The 19,541-nt window shown below is 38.0% G+C and overlaps 1 protein-coding gene across 11 annotated transcripts in view; it reads right to left on the bottom strand.

The window, feature by feature from the left end:
- The window catches only part of plekha7a (pleckstrin homology domain containing, family A member 7a), an 89,740-nt gene that overhangs the window by 12,540 nt on the left and 57,659 nt on the right, over nucleotides 1-19,541 (bottom strand). For 5 of the 11 annotated variants that reach the window (XM_084408715.1, XM_084408713.1, XM_084408717.1 and 2 more), the window contains 5 exons: nucleotides 12,832-13,007; nucleotides 8,199-8,669; nucleotides 6,593-7,124; nucleotides 4,616-4,699; nucleotides 600-653 (listed from right to left, as the gene is read on the bottom strand). In XM_084408715.1, coding sequence (XP_084264841.1) covers nucleotides 600-653; nucleotides 4,616-4,699; nucleotides 6,593-7,124; nucleotides 8,199-8,669; nucleotides 12,832-13,007 — 1,317 coding nt within the window. Of the gene's footprint in view, nucleotides 1-599; nucleotides 654-3,370; nucleotides 3,479-4,615; nucleotides 4,700-6,592; nucleotides 7,125-8,198; nucleotides 8,670-12,831; nucleotides 13,008-19,541 lie in introns of all 11 variants that reach the window. The other 6 variants (XM_084408716.1, XM_084408718.1, XM_084408721.1 and 3 more) reach the window with 3 other exon arrangements.

Genomic DNA, 19,541 nt, shown 5'->3' with positions numbered 1-19,541 from the left:
GAAACGGAATGAATTGGAGAATCAGCTGGCTAAATGTGATTCCCTGCACATGCGCTGAGCTTGCCCGTCCCATCCAGACCTGCCGTCTCAGTAACCCAATCATTCTCACAACACTCACGAAAGGCAGGAGGACAGGCGTGCAGGTGCCAGGCTTGTGCCAACACAAAGCTATGTGTGCCGTGTAAAGCAATGGGAATGCAGACACTCTGGATGCTGACAGTGCTTACGTTCCAGAGTGGTCTCAAACCCCCCGCAGAGCAGGTTTGTAACACACTGTGAACCATGAGGATCAATGGCTCTAAACTTTTCATCTGTGGCAAACGGAGATAGACAGATATAGTCAAAGGACGACCAGCCTTTAATATCCTTCGACTGGATCATTACTATTATCATTAACATTCTGAGACTATGTATGTAATTCCTGATTATGCCACACAGTTGACCATTATAAATGGCAAATATAAACAATTTCTGAAATAAAACAAATTCTTGATTATGTCGACCTAAGTGAGGTTTCTGTGCTGTGTTAGTGTTTTAGTACAGGTTTACAGAAGATGAAGGTAAGATAGGAGTAGAGAGATGAAAAGGAGAGGTCCCACCTTCAGATCTAAATATTCCAGGTCCTTCTTCAAGTGCATGTATGTGTCATCAACCTGTAAATAGCAGGAGAAACATTTCAATTCAGACTCCTTAAATCAGTTGTGTTATCTATTCATTAGACATTTTAATCAAACACTGCACAAGCATTAGCTATCACCTGATACACAAGCTTTGAGACACACTACTCACTACTGTCTTGATACAACAGACCCCCGTTTGCATGACAGTTACATACACTACCATTCAAAATGTCTGGATTGGTAAGATTGTAATATTTACTCTCACATCGTAATTCATTTATTTAAAAAAAAAAAAAAAATACTATACTTTTGAACAGTAGTGTAAATTTACTTGAGAAGCAAAATTTGGTAAGATATTTAGAGAATACATCGTATTCATAGAACATATCTTAAATTGAACTTATTTTTCTTCCCCTATGGCAGTAAATAGTTTTTGTTTTAAGCATAAACCTAAAAAAAAAAAAAAGTCTTAACAGTATTATGCAATTTTGCTTCTTTGGTAAATTTGTTGTTTTAGAGAAAACAAGACAAAAGTACAGATAACGAAAATGATTTTGGTACACTGACGTTAGGTTGAAAACACAAGAATATTCCTTTAACTTTACCTCAGTCCATGATGCAAAAGCATTCAGCCAATAACCAAAGTAATTAAACATAGTGCAGTGGTTCCCAAACTGGGGTACGTGAACCCCTGGGGGTATGTGAGGTGACCAAGGGGGTACGTGAACAAAATGCTGAGTTTCGTTGCTCATTTAACTCTTCCCCACCTTAAAGTAACATTAAAACCGAGCATGCATTTGAAACAGGCAAAACGCCACCTCTGGTGTAAAAATAGGCCATAAAAGGTCAAATACATGACATCATTTGTGGTCAAAACTGACTGCATCCACACAAGCGGTGTGCATATGATAGCTTGCCTTAGAAAACCCTTGTAAAAGTGTGTCTTTAGTACTCACTAGCATGAAGAACAGATATAGACACAGTCTGTGCATAGAGATCGATATAATGTTTATGTTATTCAAGAAAGGATGCAATTTTTCCAGAATATTCACACAATTTCAAATGCCCACGGCAGAACTGTTGTGCGTCTCCAAACACAGCGGTGTTTCCTTAGTGAACGGAAATCTGCGGCTTTGAACGAGTCGAGAGAGTCAATGATTCAATGACTCATTCGAATTAGTCCCGAATCGGGACTAATTGAGGGGACAGCCATTTGTAGTGGTGTCCGAAACCATAGTGGACGTTATTGAGTGCACTCATTCAATCCCACAACGCATGGGCGCGCTGAATGAATTCCCGCGTCTCGCCAGGAGATAGCGTCGCAGCTGAATCAATCATCCATCCATTTTCCAAACTGCAATGGTCCAGCATAATATCATAAAGGTATAAATTCCTTTTTAATTGATTATATAGTTTCCATAGCAGAGTTCAGGATAAATCTTTCCATTACTACTGGAGCTGCCAGTTTGCTACGTTTCAATTAATTATTAAACAGCAAGCACAAACAAAAGCGGCAGCCCTTCCGGCGCACTCAGTGTCCGAATTCACTCACTCGTTTCATTAGTGGAGTAATATATTAGTGGAGTAATGTAGGGAATAAGGGGCGATTTCGAACACAGCAAGCAACTTGCTTCGATACTAATGAATGACTTAATGACTCACTCATTAAGACAGTGATTTGCTGCCACCTACTGGTGGTTTTAGTTTAACATTTAAAAGTATCACTTTGTTTTTACCATCATTTCATATTTCTCTGTTGAACATTTTTTATTTAAAACATTATCTCATAACATCAGCCTATTTGTGCCATTGTAATTGAATTCATACCACATATGAGCAGGATTAAAGTCCCCCGTGAACCGGAAGTTGCAAACGACTTTTCTCCAGTGTTGTGACGTATTTCCAAGTGAAAGGGAATATTGAACAGAGGGCAGGGTTTTACTTCAGCGCTCCTCCTCTCCATCTCTGCTCATCGCAGACTAACGGTTTGAGGCGAGTGGTTAAGCGCTTTCAACCCAAGCCGTCAAACTGACGTCATCAGAGAAGAAACGCCATTCCAGACCGGAAGTAACTTTTCAGATTTTCAGATTTTGGCAAACTATTTTTTTCTGTGTATTAACTTGCACGGATTAATTGTTCACCACAAGACTAGTGATACGCGCTAACAAAGTCAATAGGGTCAATTTTGATTTCATCTCGACTTTAAACAGTACGTAAATATATCTAACATCAGTTTAAGGGTGCAAATCTTGTCCCTTGATGGAAAAGGTGTCTAAGTGGAAGAGAGCGGGTACGCAGAAGGATGTTAAATGCCTCACTCTAAAAAGTTTGGGAACCACTGATATAGAGCAACACGTTTCTGCACATATATTCCATTAACAAAGCATGTTTACTATGACGTTACTGTTGAAATCATTTAAAGCTGATCTTGCAACCAGGTCAAACCAGAACCTCAGACTCCTGCGTACACCTACTTCAAGCAAGCATCTTTGCATTTTCAGACTTTGGAGCAAAAGCAGTGCATACTCATGTAGTATGCATAATACCTCAATACAATTCATGCCGATGGTGGGACAGCCAGATGCAGCCCCTAGCATGACATGCCATGCTACAATACAGAGAAGCAGCATGTAATAAAGCCACAGGAGCTACACAGAGCGCTACAGGCGGGGGAAATAACGGCAGCAGAGGCAGACTACAGGCTTCAGGCTAGTAATGAGAGGTGCTGACTGGACAGGCCGAACCCTGACCTTCACCCGAGACAACTGCTGGAGGTGGGCCAGCGCATCGTGGCGCACACCTGCCATCATGGCCTGGTGTCTCCGTAACTGGATGAGGAGAAGGGTGAGCTCCTCCGGCTGGTGTGATTAGGGCAGAGAGAGAGTTATGTGATGAGATTATTTATACAAATGCCCGTTGCGGCCGCGCAAACCAGAGGACTGGCTCCACCAGCAGAGGAACATGAAGCGAAACTTATCCAGGGAGGTTTTTTTAATTTATTTTTATTGCTGAAATCTGCTTTTAACTGCAGCAGAAAATAGAAAAACTAAACAGTCAAATCAAATTAGAAGTATTTATTAAGTTTATACAGTATATATACAGTATCCATATACATACTGTATATATACAGTGCAATGCATAAGTGAATACACCCATGCTAAAGTTGACTAAAAAGAGGAATAAAAAATCATATTTTGGAAATTGAACTTAATGCCTTAATTTAAAAAATTAGGAAAAATCCAACCTTTAAGGACACCAATTTTCTTTGTGAATGAATAATGTATCGTAAATAAATAAATGTTCTTCCTTAAAATACATGGTGCATAAGTGAGTACACCCCTATGTTAAATTCCCATAGAGGCAGGCAGATTCTTATTTTTAAGTATTTAAAAAAAAAAAAATGTTAGGATACTATGCATCCTGATAAAGTTCCCTTGGCCTTTGGAATTAAAATAGCCCCACATCATCACATAGCCTTCACCATACCTAGAGATTGGCATGGTTTTATTTCAGTTAGCCTAATAGCTGGTTTGATTTGCATTGAGAGATGATCTTCTGGAAAGTACTCCATGCCAATCTCTAGGTATGGTGAAGGCTATGTGATGATGTGGGGCTATTTTAATTCCAAAGGCCAAGGGAACTTTATCAGGACGCATAGTATCCTAAATTTTTTTTTTTTAAATACTTAAAAATAAAAATCTGCCTGCCTCTATGGGAATTTAACATAGGGGTGTACTCACTTATGCACCATGTATTTTAAGGAAGAACATTTATTTATTTACGATACATTATTCATTCACAAAGAAAATTGGTGTCCTTAAAGGTTGGATTTTTCCTAATTTTTTTAATTAAGGCATTAAGGTCAATTTCCAAAATATGATTTTTTATTCCTCTTTTTAGTCAACTTTAGCATGGGTGTATTCACTTATGCATTGCACTGTATATATATATATATAAAAAAAAATTTCAGAAAAGAAACTTGAAAAATGTCTTACTGTTTTCCCGTGCAGGCTGGGAGCACTGACTGTATGTGTGATGTAACCAGACGGAGGCATTGAGCGTCTCTCTATTGTGGCCGACTGCAGATTGATAAAAAAAAAAAAAGAGAGAGACTTATATTCAGCAAGGATGCATTACATTGATCAAAAGTTTCAGTAAAGACATTAATAAGTTTACAAAATATTTCTTTTGCAATAAATGCGTGTCTTTTGAACTTTCTATTCATCAAAGAATACTGAAAAAATGGTTCCGGTTTCCACAAAAATATTAAGCAGCAAAACTGAAATTATTTGAGTATCAAATCAGCATATTAGAATGATTTCTGAAGGATCATGTGAACTATAATAATTTGTTACATTGATGTAGTGCTTTTCTCAAGGCCCATTCATTAAGCTCCAAAAATCAGAATACACACCACAAATGTAACAATAACGGCACGGAGAAACTATATTGTTGGAATCACTTTCAGAACAATTTTTCTCCAGCTTTTCAAAACATTGGCATCAGAATCCATCCTGCTTTATAGAGCTCGAGTGGGAGACGACAAAACTGCAGCACGCTTATAATAAACAGAACAATATCATCCGCTAGTGTGGACGGACGCTAATATAGTCATCGTTCTTGGTGTGAATGGGCCTTTCGCCTTTTGTACTCCAGTATGTTCTTATGTCAAAAACACCAGAATAACGTTACACATTTGGATGAAAGTGCCTGCTAAATACATTACAGTAATGCATAAACCTTCCAAGTGCAACATATTTAGGTTTAATAATCATTATGGATTCAGTAATGCTTCAAGTCCTCATTTGGGATTAGACATTTCTGCTTGCTGAGTGAAAACTTATTTGAGATGGTTACTAGGTTTTTAAAGGACAGACAGAAACATTAAATGAAGCAAATGAAGAGTCTATAAATCATCCCACTCTGGCACTCGTTCCATTACAAACACACCACTGATAATTCATGCTGAATGAGGACTTGAAAACACTGAAGGCTGGTGTTATTAGATCAGGACTTTCTGAGCAGTGTTAGCATTCATCATGATGGCTCTAAGTGCATGCGTCTCTCAGACTCCAGATCTTCTCTATTAAAGCAGAGTTTTTGACAAAGGTCAGTTTTATATAATGGATATTAGTGACTGTATACAGTCCCATTCAAAGGTTTGGGGTTAAACAAAAGTGACATTAAAGACATTTACAGTAACACTTTAGTTCAGGGTCCAAATCTCATTATTAACTAGTTTCTTATCAGCATGCATATTACAAGGATATTGGCTGTATTAGTACTTATAAAGCACATATTAATGCCTTATTCAGCTTGATCATATTCTACATCCCTTAATCCTACCCAATACCTAAACGTATAACTTATAACAATAACCTAAACTTATATATCAATAACTACCTTACTAACTATTAATTTATTGAGGCAAAAGTCATAGTTAAAGGTATAGCGGAGGATTTTTTACTTCCGGGTGGATCACCTATACTATTGGTCCTCCTAATTGTCAATCATTATGGTGAATCAATCAAACTTATTCAAAAAGTGGAGAGGGCGGGTCTTATCTAAAATTCGGAAAGATCCTCCGCTATACCTTTAATAGTTAGTTGGACTATATTTACATTGTTACAAAAAAATACTTTATTGAAAATATATATTGTTTCCACAAAAATATTAAGTAGCACGACTGTTTTCAACATTGATAATCATAAATGTTTCTAATTCTAAAGAATCATGTGACACTAAAGACTGGAGTAATGATGCTGAAAATTCAGCTCTACCAGGACAGGAATTAAGGTTATTTAAACTGTAATAGTATTTCACAATATTTCTGTTTTTACTTAATTTTTGATCAAATAAATGCAGCCTTTGTTAGCATAAAATAAAAAATCTTCTCCACCCCAAACTTTTGTATTGCAGCATGCGTTGTGTAACCTCATGTGATGTGACGGTTGTGCTCGTCACCCACTGACCTTATAGGAGCGTAACCGGTGAGGAGAGTTCGATGGTGGCACCTCCACGGTGGGCCGGTCCTCCAGAGGTTTGACTGTGACCCGTTCTGCAGGAGTGTGGGGTCTGCGTGGAGACAGCAGTCGGGGTCCGGGCGGTCCGGGTGGAGGGATGTCTGCCAGGGTCGGGGGCACCGAAACGGAGCGGGACACGTCTGAGTTGACTCTGGTGGAGGAGACGGCGGTGGAGTAGTCTGGGGCAGGAGTGTACACAGGGGCGGTGGGGCTGCCGTGCCGATAGTGCTGTCGCTGCTGCCATTCGTACAGCTGCCACACTGTGCTGTCATTTGCTGCGGGTCGCTGGCTGTGGCCGTGGGTCAGCTGGAAGTGATTCAGCCGGTCGTGGGAATATTTGTATTCACTGGGTAACTGCCGGTGAGTAGTTTGTGGGCTGTGCCGTGTGGACTTTGGTAAAGACTGGTACTTGTCTAGTGTGCCGTACTTCGGATGAATCGGAGGGGTCCGACGTGGGATTGTGCCATCGGTAGAAACAAACCTGTGAGAACAATATTATTTTTAACATGTAATGCTACACATGTATTGTTTTGACTGAAATGGAGTTGTTAAAGTCAAAATTAAAACTATTTATGTTATATATATTTTTATAGTTTTTATAGTCTTTATTTGCATTTAATTGATCAAAAATACACAGTAATATTGTGAATTATTATTATTATTTAAAATAACTGCTATTTTAATATATTTTAATATGTAATTTATTCCTGTGATGCAAAGCTGCATTTTCAGCATCATTACTCCAGTCTTCAGTGTCACATGATCCTTCAGGAATCATTGTAATATTCTAACATTCATATGAATATCTGATTTGATGCTCAAGAAACATTTCTTTTTTTATTATTATTGTTATCAATGTTGAAAACAGTGGTGCTGGTTAATATTTTAGTGGAAATTTGATTTTTTTTAAGGAGTCTTGAATAGAACGTTACAAGGAACAGAATTGATTTGAAATAGAAATTTTCAAATAAACATTATAATAAACATTGTAACATTATAAATGTATTTACTGTCCTTGCATCATGGCTGAATAAAAGTAATAATTTCTTTTCTTTTTTTTAACTGCCCAAAAACTTTTGAATTGTAGTTTATTTTTATTTCAATAAACAACCCAAGTCTTGTTGAACATAATTCATTATTGCATGTTATTCTAAAGAGGAAAAAAGTCTTTGTAATAATTTTTCAAACTATAAATACTAGTTGCACCTCTGAAATGTTGATTGACATCACCAATGTTTTCATTATACATTTTTTCCTATCATATAGTGACCAATTTTCACAAACCAAACAAATCCAGATGCCTAAAAAATTAAAAAGGGTGGGACTTCTCTTGTAAAATATCCTATTTCACTCTGAAATATGACACATAATAAAAGTAAAATGAAAGTAAAATGGGTGCTGTTTTCTGTGACGATTTATTATGATCTCAACCACTAGGGGGAGATGCAACCCATGACTCTTCACAGTATCTAGCAACTATTCTGTATATATGTTGTATATGTGTTTCTGTGACTGAATTTGCATATATATATATATATATATATTGCCGACTCACCCCTGGCGTTCTTCCTTCTGTACTTTGACCCAGTTCTCCACCTGCTCCAGTGCACTCTTCCTCTGTACCTGCATTGGAGTTTGAGTTGAAGGTGTCGGCCCCCTCTGATACCCAAGCATGCCGTTCTGTTCTACAGGCGTACCGTTCCTCATCACAACCGGCGGGGTCGAGACGGCCCTGGATGGAGCTCGAGAGGGAACTTGGAAAGCTGGTTTTGACCCTGGAGCTAAAACCTCCACCTCCACTATCCTACTTGCTGGAGATTTACTCCTCGCCTGCTCGATCTCTCTAGGAGTAACCTGGATCTCCATCTCTCCAACAAATCCCTCCCGCTTCTCGTCCAGTAGACCGTCGCTTTGGATAACCTCAGGTTCTGGAATCACGTAGCTGTTGATGTGGTTGGTCTGAGGCACGGCTCGCTGCTGGAGTTTCTCAGAAATGTTCACTTTGTCTGGATGATCCGACTCGTCTCTGTGTGGCAAAAATAAGGCATGTGCAAAGGTCAGTGAAGTTTTATGAGTCTCTTATATGATGCTATTATCATAGTGCTGGATCACATGGTCAGGTCTGTTAAATTAACAACATTCCACAGCATAGATCCTGGACGAGCACTCACACATGAGGGAATCTGCTCATGAAGTTAAATATATCCATCACTGTAAACTGACCAGTCTTACTTTAGATTCACAACTCTAGAATCCACACGCTTAACGAAGCCCTGGCAACCACACACAACACCCCAGCAACTGCACAACAACCCGCCAAAAACACTCAGAACACTTTAGCAACAGCATAGTAACACCCTGGAAACCACCCACAACACCCTATGCAACCAACAAAAACATTCAGAACACTTTAGTATCTGCATAGCAACACCCTAGCAACTGCATTTCAACCCGCCAAAAACACTCAGAACACTTTAGCAACAGCATAGTAACGCCCTGGAAACCACCCACAACACCCTATGCAACCAACAAAAACATTCAGAACACTTTAGTATCTGCATAGCAACACCCTAGCAACTGCATTTCAACCCGCCAAAAACACTCAGAACACTTTAGCAACAGCATAGTAACGCCCTGGAAACCACCCACAACACCCTATGCAACCAACAAAAACATTCAGAACACTTTAGTATCTGCATAGCAACACCCTAGCAACTGCATTTCAACCCGCTAAAAACACTCAGAACACTTTAGCAACAGCATAGTAACGCCCTGGAAACCACCCACAACACCCTATGCAACCAACAAAAACATTCAGAACACTTTAGTATCTGCATAGCAACACCCTAGCAACTGCATTTCAACCAGCTAAAAAAAACTCAGAACACATTTGCAGCCACATAGAAATGTATGGACACCACCCACAATGCTATACGAAAAACAATGCTTTGACAACCACCCACAACACCCTAAAAAACACTCAGGAACTCCTTAGCAACTACACAGCAACACCCTGGCAACCACCCAGAACACCCTAGCAACTTAGCCAGTGCTTGATTTGAGGGAGGATGTGCCCCTTACTATCCCCTTATGATTTATAGTGTTGTATATTATGTAAGACACAAAAAAATCTCTATGTACGATAACTTACAAACTATGAATAACAATGAATAACAATTGGCCAATCAGATCTCAATATTTCTGCACCAGAACCAATGAGGTTTGTTCTCGTGTGTCAAGCAGGTTGAATTTAAACAGGCTTGAATGATGTTGTACTAATACATCTTGAATTAATGATATCTGCAATGCATTCATGTTGGTTCTGTTGAACCATACCGCCAATCCAAACTGTTTGCTAACGGTCCTGACAGAACTGACATTATTACTAAGTTTTATTTAAGTGTGTTAAGAAACAGTGAAAATGTAATCTCTTTAATATTATATTATCTGCATATACAGCTCTTTTTTTTTTTTAAATATACTTTTAAGATTTAAAGTACAAGTGTAGATTCAATACAATTAAGTGCACTCCTTCTCAAGGTTGTCTGATTTATCCAAATAAAGGTTACTATTAGGAACAAATTGCATGTGCACTTCATGGGCGTATTGCAGATGATTTACTCAGAGGACTAATACCCAAACTGGCTCGACGCAAAACAAAGCCAACAGTTTCTCAGAGAATATGACTCCCACATTCCTACAGTCGGACATGAAACGCCAAGGCGTGAGAATGACTGATCCCATTCCAATCCCAAAACAAATAGTATACGCACTACAACTCTGACAAAGGAGAAAGGGAAAACACAAACATAAGAGCTTCTATAAAAAGAGCATGAAAAGCCAGTCTATGAGTCTCTAAATAGAGTTATGAAAAGAAATGACGTTTTTATCCTGGACTATCACAGTCGAATTTTCTGCCTTGCTGGCTGCCAGCTCAAGCTGATCCTGGTCTCATTAGTGCTGGGCTGCTATGACAACTCAAAAATCCTGCCATGATCCCAATTTGGTACCTTGGTTAACGACATCACCAGCAGAGACAGCAAACTATTCAGGCTTTGGTGGCTGAAATTGGAAATGAAGCATTACGCGCGACAAAGTGAAACATCGATTTTTGAGATGGCCAAACTGGCTAAACCATATACATGTTAATGCAGCCTACGTTCACACAGTCACTAGCTGCGTTTGCATGGACCCTAATCAGCCAATTGTAATCGGACCAGTTTTTACTGTTTGATAAATATTATCAGAACGGCACAAATGGTTCATGTGCTCGTTGTCTCCTAATTAGGAACCGAAATAGATCAATATTAAGTTTGATTTTTAATACAAAGAAAAGGAGCAATATAGGAGAATGATTAGTATGTGCAAACAGCGGGAAACTTTATTTTATATACTGTATATACTATATTGTATATTCAATTAAAAAAATCTATTCCGATGTAAAGCTTGTGACATAAACGTGCACATCAATCCGATCACATTTATCAATTGGAATTAATTCATTCCGATTGCAACAAAAGGTGTCCATGTAACCGTAGCTTGTGTTTGGGACTAACAATCCTAACCCGATTTTTCCCATTCATGTTTGGAGTATCTAAACTAGGGATGGGTATTTTGGTCATTTCGTCTACTTGAGCACTCAACCAACATCTGAGCTGAGCTTGGACTCGGTGACTGACGGCCCAGACAGCAGAGAGACGGAAAGCTGAGTCAATGCTCACTCCCCATCTGCTCTTCTGCAGTGACAGAACAAGACACACTGTAGACTCGCTGTCAGTCGACAAGACTGACGGCCCGACAAACACTTACAGACACAACATCCCTTGACACATGCTGGTGAAGATTGCACTCAACAGTACTCCTTTAAACACAAACACACGCTTGTTTCACTACATTAGTGAGGACGTTGCATAGACATCCACTGATTTTATATCAGGTTAATGATATTTTCTCTAGCCTAACCCAAGCCCTGCCCCTAAACACCCATCACAGAAACACTAGATTTAAATATAACCATGTTTCGGCGATTTATAAGCCGAAAGGACCTGTAAAATGTCACTCACTAGTCGGTTGTCATAATTTTAATGAAACAACAGCAGCAAATTAACGTTTAGATTTTAACACAAAATTTAAGAAAAAACTTTTTTGTTTTGTTTTCAGAAGCTTAATTTTCTTGCTATCAAAAATAAATAATTAAATAAATATAAATAGATAGAGAGAGAAAGAGGCTTAAATTTAAGATTTATGTATTTTAACTGCACATAAAATTTCCCTCCATTTGGCATAGCTCATTTCTAATAATATAAAATATATATAAAACAAAATATGAATAATTCGAAATGCATTTTTTCAAACGGCTTATGATCAGCATAGATCTGTTCATTGTAAAAACAATTACATTTATTCACTTAAAAAGTATGAACATGATTAAAATAGGGCTAGCACCTAGCAGTAGAACATTGTGTATGAAATTTATGAAAGTGTATGAAATTTAAACAAACTGGATTTCAGTTTATTAGTACTATTATAGAAATCTGGAGAAAAATGGACCCCTCTGACTTCTTTTTATATTTTAATTAGGGCTGTGAAAAGATTAATTGCGATTAATCGCATCCAAAATAAAAGTTTGTGTTTACATAATAAATGTGTGTGTACTGTGTGTAATTATTTTGTATATATAAATACACACACTTGCATGTATATATTTAAGAAAAATGTGTTATTTATATATACAAATATTTATGTTTATATATAATATAAATTATATGTTAATATATACAGTATATACATGCAAATATTTCTTAAATAAATACATGCATGTGTGTGTATTTATATATACAAAATAATTATACACAGTACACACACATTTATTATGTAAACACAAACTTGTATTTTGGATGTGATTAATCGCGATTAATCTTTTCACAGCCCTAATTTTAATATATAAGGAAGTCAGTGGGGTCCATCAACTGTTTGGTTACAGGCATTCTTCAAAATATCTTCTTTTGTGTTAAGCAGAAGAAAGAAATTCAGATTTGGAACAACTTGAAGATGAATAAATGATGACAGAATTTTCATTTTTGGGGGTGAACTATCCCTTTAAGTACATAACTCCATTCTTGTCCTAGCCAGAAAGACTAAAATACTGATGAAGAAAATGATTCAGGAAAGTTTTGTGACTCACTGACCTCTTCACTGTATGGGTTTGCATCAGTGCAGCCTGGTTCATGGCCTTGACCCAGCCATTCATGTCCTCCTGCGTGTCCGCACTGAAATAGTACGTCCTCATCCCAGTGTGCTCCGCCTGCGAGCCAATCACAGAGCTTTGTTTGTAAATGTAGGAGCGCATCCCTGTGTGTGTAGCCTGCAAGAGAGAGAGCACTAAAATCAGCCCAGCCCTGGGAAAAGGAGAAACACTGCATCAGCAGATAAGTATTGGCCAGAGGAGCATCTGAGATTTCGGCATGATAATAAGAGGCGTGAAGGAACACAACACAGCAGACGAGATTACTGACGAGATGCAGAACGATGATCAAGCCAAGGCCACACTGTGATAAGAAACACACATACACACCGACTAAACATAACTTATCAGTTATGTAATCAAAGCTACAGAAACAATGATATGAAAGGTTACAATAAGCACCACACACCCCCAACAAGAGTAGACGTTTGAAAATACTAAAATAAGTCATAAAAAAGTCATATTAGCAAAGACAAGTTAACTTGTATAAAGAGCACTACTACTATGAATAAGTTATAAATGTTATGTTTTGGTGAAACATATCAAAGTATCTGTGATGCACTTGTACGTTACTAAAATGATTGTAATTATAATATACTATTGTAATATAATATAATATAATATAATATAATATAATATAATATAATATAATATAATATAATATAATATAATATAATATCCCTGTGATCCTACATAGGATAAGGATATAATATATAATAATAAATATTACATGTATAAAAACTATATTATATTTATATATATATATATATAATATATTTACTCTATATTTATTTTAACTCACATAAAAATAAATCTAATAAAATATATAAATATAATAAATTACATAATAAATATATTTAATATAAAATGTAACAAAATTTTTATATATATATACACACAATTTATTATATCTATATATTGTAGGCAGAATGCAAAAAGGAGGGCACAGACACTGTTGTAATTAACATGAACTCAACCTGCAATTTCCTCATTAAAAATAGATTCAGAGAGTAACTTCTGCTGCATTCGATTACGTAAAATGAAACAAAGAGACAATTATAGTTCATCTATAAACATCTGATCTCTCTTCCTCACTAATTCTTTCTCTTTCTCTCAGTGTGAGCAAAAAGCCCAACACAACACACAGACGCATGAAGCGACGCGTGTTTACATGACAGGCTCATTAGAGGCAAGCAGTGAGGTGTTAAGCTTCTGCCTGTGTTTTAATAGTCCACTGAGGGAAAGCTCTTCAATGAAGCTGGAAAGCACAGACAGATGGCTGATCCGTTTGAGTCATGCAGGGGGTCTGGACCACGGCTACATAACCATCCAACAACCAGTCAAATAACCTATAGCTAATTACTTAGGACAAATGAGACTCGTATTCTTTATGTGACAGTTCACATAAAAGTAAAAATAGTGTAATTAGTTATTCATCTTCATGTCATTTTTAATCAGTGACTGTCTTTCTTCTATAGAACACAAAAAGAGATATTTTGATGAATGCGCATGCTGCTCTTTTCCTTACAACGAACAAAAATGCACTATGGGCCCTATCTTGCACCCAGCGCAATTGACTTTGTACACCGACGCATGTACTGTATCATTCCTATTTTGCACCCGCGCACAGCGGACTTTTCCCTCCACAGACGCACGTCGGTAAACTAGGAAATGAACCTGCGCTCCCGGGGGCGGTTCAGTGCAAAGAGGAGGCGTGTTCCAGGGCAAACGTTCCCTGGTGCTATTTTGCAGGTTTAGAAAACAGTTCCGCCACTGACCAGGAAAAACCTAGTCTAAAGTCAGTGGCGCGTTGCGCATGTTATTCATATGCTATTTTAAGGGCGCATGCTTGGCCATAATCAATGTAGCGTGTGCACAACGCGCATACACATTGCTTATCTCATCTACACACAGACGCAGTAGTTCTCATTTTTAGAAAACCATACATTATTACAAGGAAAAATATTCCACACGAGGGAAATCATTGTTGTGTCCATGAAGATGTGAAAAAATAGGCATAAATCTAGCTTACACATTTACCCAAATTATTATACGCCTGTTTAACCGAAGCTAATTTGGGTGGGTTTCTCACATCCCCATACAATGTCACTTCTCCGTCTTTTACGGCCCTGACGAGAACGTCGGTCTCCTCGGCTGTGAACCGCTCCTGTTGTGCGCCGGGCAAATCCGCCGTTATAATAGCAACCCGCCATGGAACAAGCACGCCTGCTCTTAAAGGGAATGTGAGATGACGCTCTCATTGGATTATTTCACGTTACGCCCAAACCACACCTATGAATAATGAAGCTACTTCAGACCAACCCATTTTAGATTTGCGTCGGGCGCAAGAGTCATTTATCCCGCCGGTATAATAGCAACAGCGCCCAAGACCCGCCCACAAAGTTATTTGCGTTTCGCGCTTGATACTTGCGTTTCAGATCGTTAAAATAGGGCCCTATAACTACTAGTGCATGCAACTAGTCCACTACAAGCCTTCTAACAGCCTTATGTGACAAACCAACATTTAAGTGGGAAAAAATCTTGTCATAGCTCTCATATTTCATGTATACTTCCTTATAATCAAACTTGCTGACAGTCAAAGGCATTTAGTTTCATTCACATTGGCCTAGGGCAGTTTTCAGTAGATGATGACCTTTCCCCAATAAGCTTTTGAAGGCTTTTATGATGACATTTAGCTTTACAGCCTCTGGTCACTATGTGTTTTCACTGTATATATATGAAAAAGAATCCCATGAATATTTGTTGAAAACATCTCCATTTGTATTCCTTGGAAGAAAAAAGTCAAACAGGTTTGGAGCAACATGTTGACATAATTAAACATTTTGGTGAACTATCCCTTTAACTTCAATAGAATGTGTATGAACATAAAAACACTTTAAAAGTGCCTTATATGGTAAGTTAGGTATGATAAATCAGTATTTGGTATAATTTTTTTTTGCAATATATGCCCACAGAAAATGTTACATCTACATGTTCACTCAAAAGTTTAAGGGTTTAACCTTTTATTCAACAAGGATGCATTAAATTGTAAAAAAAATGACAGTAAAGACATTCAGAATATTTATCATTTCTATTTTAAATGATATGATAAAGATACGAAACAAAATATTATTTCTATAAATGCAGTATCAAGTATCAACTGCCTTGGTCAGCATAAGAGTTTTGTTTCAAAAACATTCAAACATTTTACCGACCCCAAACTTTTGAACGGCAGTGAAGATTGAAGAAAGATCCTAGCTCAAATATGCTAATGTACATTGGCCTTCAGTGATACTCATAATACAAACCAAAAGTTTAATTTAATGTGTTATTAGATCATTACTCAGATCTTATTAATATGCTCCAAACTAAAACTATGTGCACGCTAAAACACAGCTGTGTACACACACTTGGAGACTAAACAAAACAAAGAGCTAACAATAGCATGCTTCTTCCTTTCGTTTTGGCACCCTGCAGCATGTACTATTTGAAGATGCTTTTAGCTTTCATTAATAGCAGTCTCCATTATGTCATCCATGATCCATTATAAGTATGCAGCGCCTTGGTACAGCAAACGTTTGTTTAACAGTCCTGTTTGCTTACAACCACAACCGGAGAGCTTTGAATATCTGTGAACTGACTCCACTTGGAAATATACATATCTTCATATCTGTATCTATGATACAAAAATCAGAGTTTGTCCTCTAGTAAGGTGTATGGCAAATCTGTCTATTAGGGGTGTTTTCGATTCGATTCGATTCAGGAATGATTTGTGCAAATTCAGAACGATTCGATCCAATTCACAATGAGATTTGATTTGATTCAATTCGATTTCAACTAATTGACTTAGACAAATTATTTAAAGGGGCTATATGTAGAATTTAGTTGTTAGCGAAACCAGTGGCCATTAAGTGAACAGCAGCCAGCTAATTATTGCTCATGCTCGCACTCGTGCACACATAACGTACAAGAGATTCAAAGACCCAATATACTTGCAATATACTTGTTCTTTGCTAAGAAGTAAAAAAAAAAAAAGGAAATACCTGTTATATATTGCAATATTCTGATAAAGGCACACTATGCAGTTTTCGCTTTTCTCAAACACTGACCCCTAGAGTCGCTGTGGAGTCACATTACGTTGCGCCGCAACAGCTAGAAGCTGTCTACACTGGACACTACAAAGAGTGTCTAGTGAGAAGTATTGCGAGTGCTTGAAGTACGTCTTAAAGGCACACTAGCTGCGTTTACATGGACACAATCGGAATGAAATCAATCCGACTGATGAATCCGAACAAGGTGTTTACATGAATGATAAATAAAGTAATCGGGTTGATGCGCGCGTTTATATGTCACAAGTTTCAAATCGGATCTGATGTTTTGACATGCGCACACTGCACGAATATACAGAGTTTCCCGCTTTTTCGCGCATAAATATTCTCCTCTATTGGATCTTTATTTGTTTTAAACAGCAGACGTAATATTAATTCGTCTCTGGTCATAATTTAGAGCATATTAACCGTTTTGCCGTGCTGCTTATTGATCACGCAGTAAAAATGCCCCTCCCCGCGGCCAAAACCAGACATCTGTGGATGAGAATCCAAAACAAGGACTGGTGGGACGTTGTCCTGCTTCACTTCACAGACGCGCGAGTGAAATGAGAATTTTAGAATGACGGGAAACTTATTAATATGACACTTTATTCAACAGGAAGAACAGCTCGTTCCGCGCGTCATACGTCATTACGCTATTTAACGTCATTGCACATGCGCAGTCCTTTCAGTTTCGGTTTTCAATCCGATCAAGTGTTTACATGTTCTCTCGATCGGATTACAAAAGGGATAAACCACCCCTTTCAATCCGATCGAAATTTCATTCGGATCGAGCTCAATCGGATTTTTACATGAAGGTTTTTTAGTCCGATTGAGCCGTCAATCCGATTATAAGTGTCCATGTAAACGCAGCTACTGTTTTTCTTAAACAGCGACCCCTAGAGTACTTAGAGTACCTGGAGTACTTACAGTGCGTTACTGTCGCAAATACCACTCTGCACTCTTCCGACCGCGCTTTCTTCGTCGACTCTGCCATGATTCACATCTGAAATGCGTGCTAGTGTCTTCCACAGAGGCTGCTTCATATGTTGTTGATGTATGTGACGTTGTGCCGTAAAGTCGTGATTCTTGCGAGATTTGGCGGAGCGCCACCTGCCAGCGGCGTCCCCCCCCCCAAATCTTGCATAGTGTGCCTTTAACAAACCTCCCGACGCCGTCCACGCTCCTGAGAACGACGTTTAGATGAATATGTAAATATGTGCTACGTGTTTTCCTCTCAATAGCAAAAATAAACACACAACAAAAATGAAAGCATTGAGAAATCAGCAGTTAAGAAAGCATCTGATCATAGCGATGATGTGGATATGTTTGCACCAGCTCTGCAATTCACCGCCATCATGACGACAGATGAGGAAATTAAAGTTAAACTGTTATGATAGTTTGATTATAAAGTATATTTGAGACTATAGACTATGCAGATGTGGATGTGAGAATATATTTTGAATGAATCCCTTTTCTTTGCATGAAACATTGACGTCACAGTACAGAATAGCTCTTTCTCCATTCCTGAATATTATATAAGCTTTGATTTCATGTGTCACAGAACAGAAAAGAGGGGCTTTCAGGAAAAAAAAAACGGTTCTTCACATAAAGATCAGTATACAGGCTTTCATAGCAAGCATGGTCCAAACTAGTTATCGTCATCGGTAAAATCCACTATCGATCGTCCTCTATACAGGATACTTGGAATATAACAAAGAGTGCAATGACCCATCAAATATTTTAGAGCTGAGCACACCAAGGAAATGATTCTATAATCCATTTTCTAAAGATATTATTTATTTCCATGACCTGTTCTGGAACTAACTATTTTAAAATTCCCTATTTTCAACCCTAAGTAAACTAAACCAAATATTACAATATTATCTGATATATTCAGTTTTCTTCAAAGACTCTTATGCAAATAAGGAATACAAAAAAATCAGCTATATCCTCTTAAATTTCCAGTAGATATCGTTTCCTGAAAAGGATCATTTCAAACATCTGCTGTCAGTGAGAAAAGTCACACAGATTCTCATAGAGTTTGCACATGCCAGTGGTTAATGTAGAGAAGCCATAGAGTTAAAAGTGTACCTATTTACAGATGATGCTGAATGTGTCTCAGAGGCTTTCTGGACTGTCAGTCACTCATCACAGGCAGGAAGCCCACCAATGGGAACAGAAGAAGGACATAGTTCAGCAAATAGAGGACAATGACTGGTCACCTGAACCAACGCCTACTGGCTTTTCCCTGTTCAGGATATATACAAGTGCTGGGAAATTGTAAGTATAATTTAAGGACTGTCAGCACAATCAAGATAAGAGGGTGACACAAATAAATAGCAGGAGTGAAAGAGCACAAAACAGCACGCCAGACCGCAAAACAGCCTGAAACACAAAGCACAAACGCCCACAGAAAGAAGCCATATGAGAAATACATTTGCTTAGCTCTTCAGCCTGGGTTTTTTTTTTTTCCCACCTTTGTACCGATATCTAGAAGCTCATCATCGAATCAGTGAAAGATTTTGTCACTCGTCCGAGTCTGCGCACCAGCATGTGGGGTGAG

Source organism: Rutilus rutilus (genome assembly GCF_951802725.1).
Source record: "Rutilus rutilus genome assembly, chromosome: 5".
Lineage (NCBI taxonomy): Eukaryota > Metazoa > Chordata > Actinopteri > Cypriniformes > Leuciscidae > Rutilus > Rutilus rutilus.
This window is presented reverse-complemented; position numbering and strand designations above follow the sequence as displayed.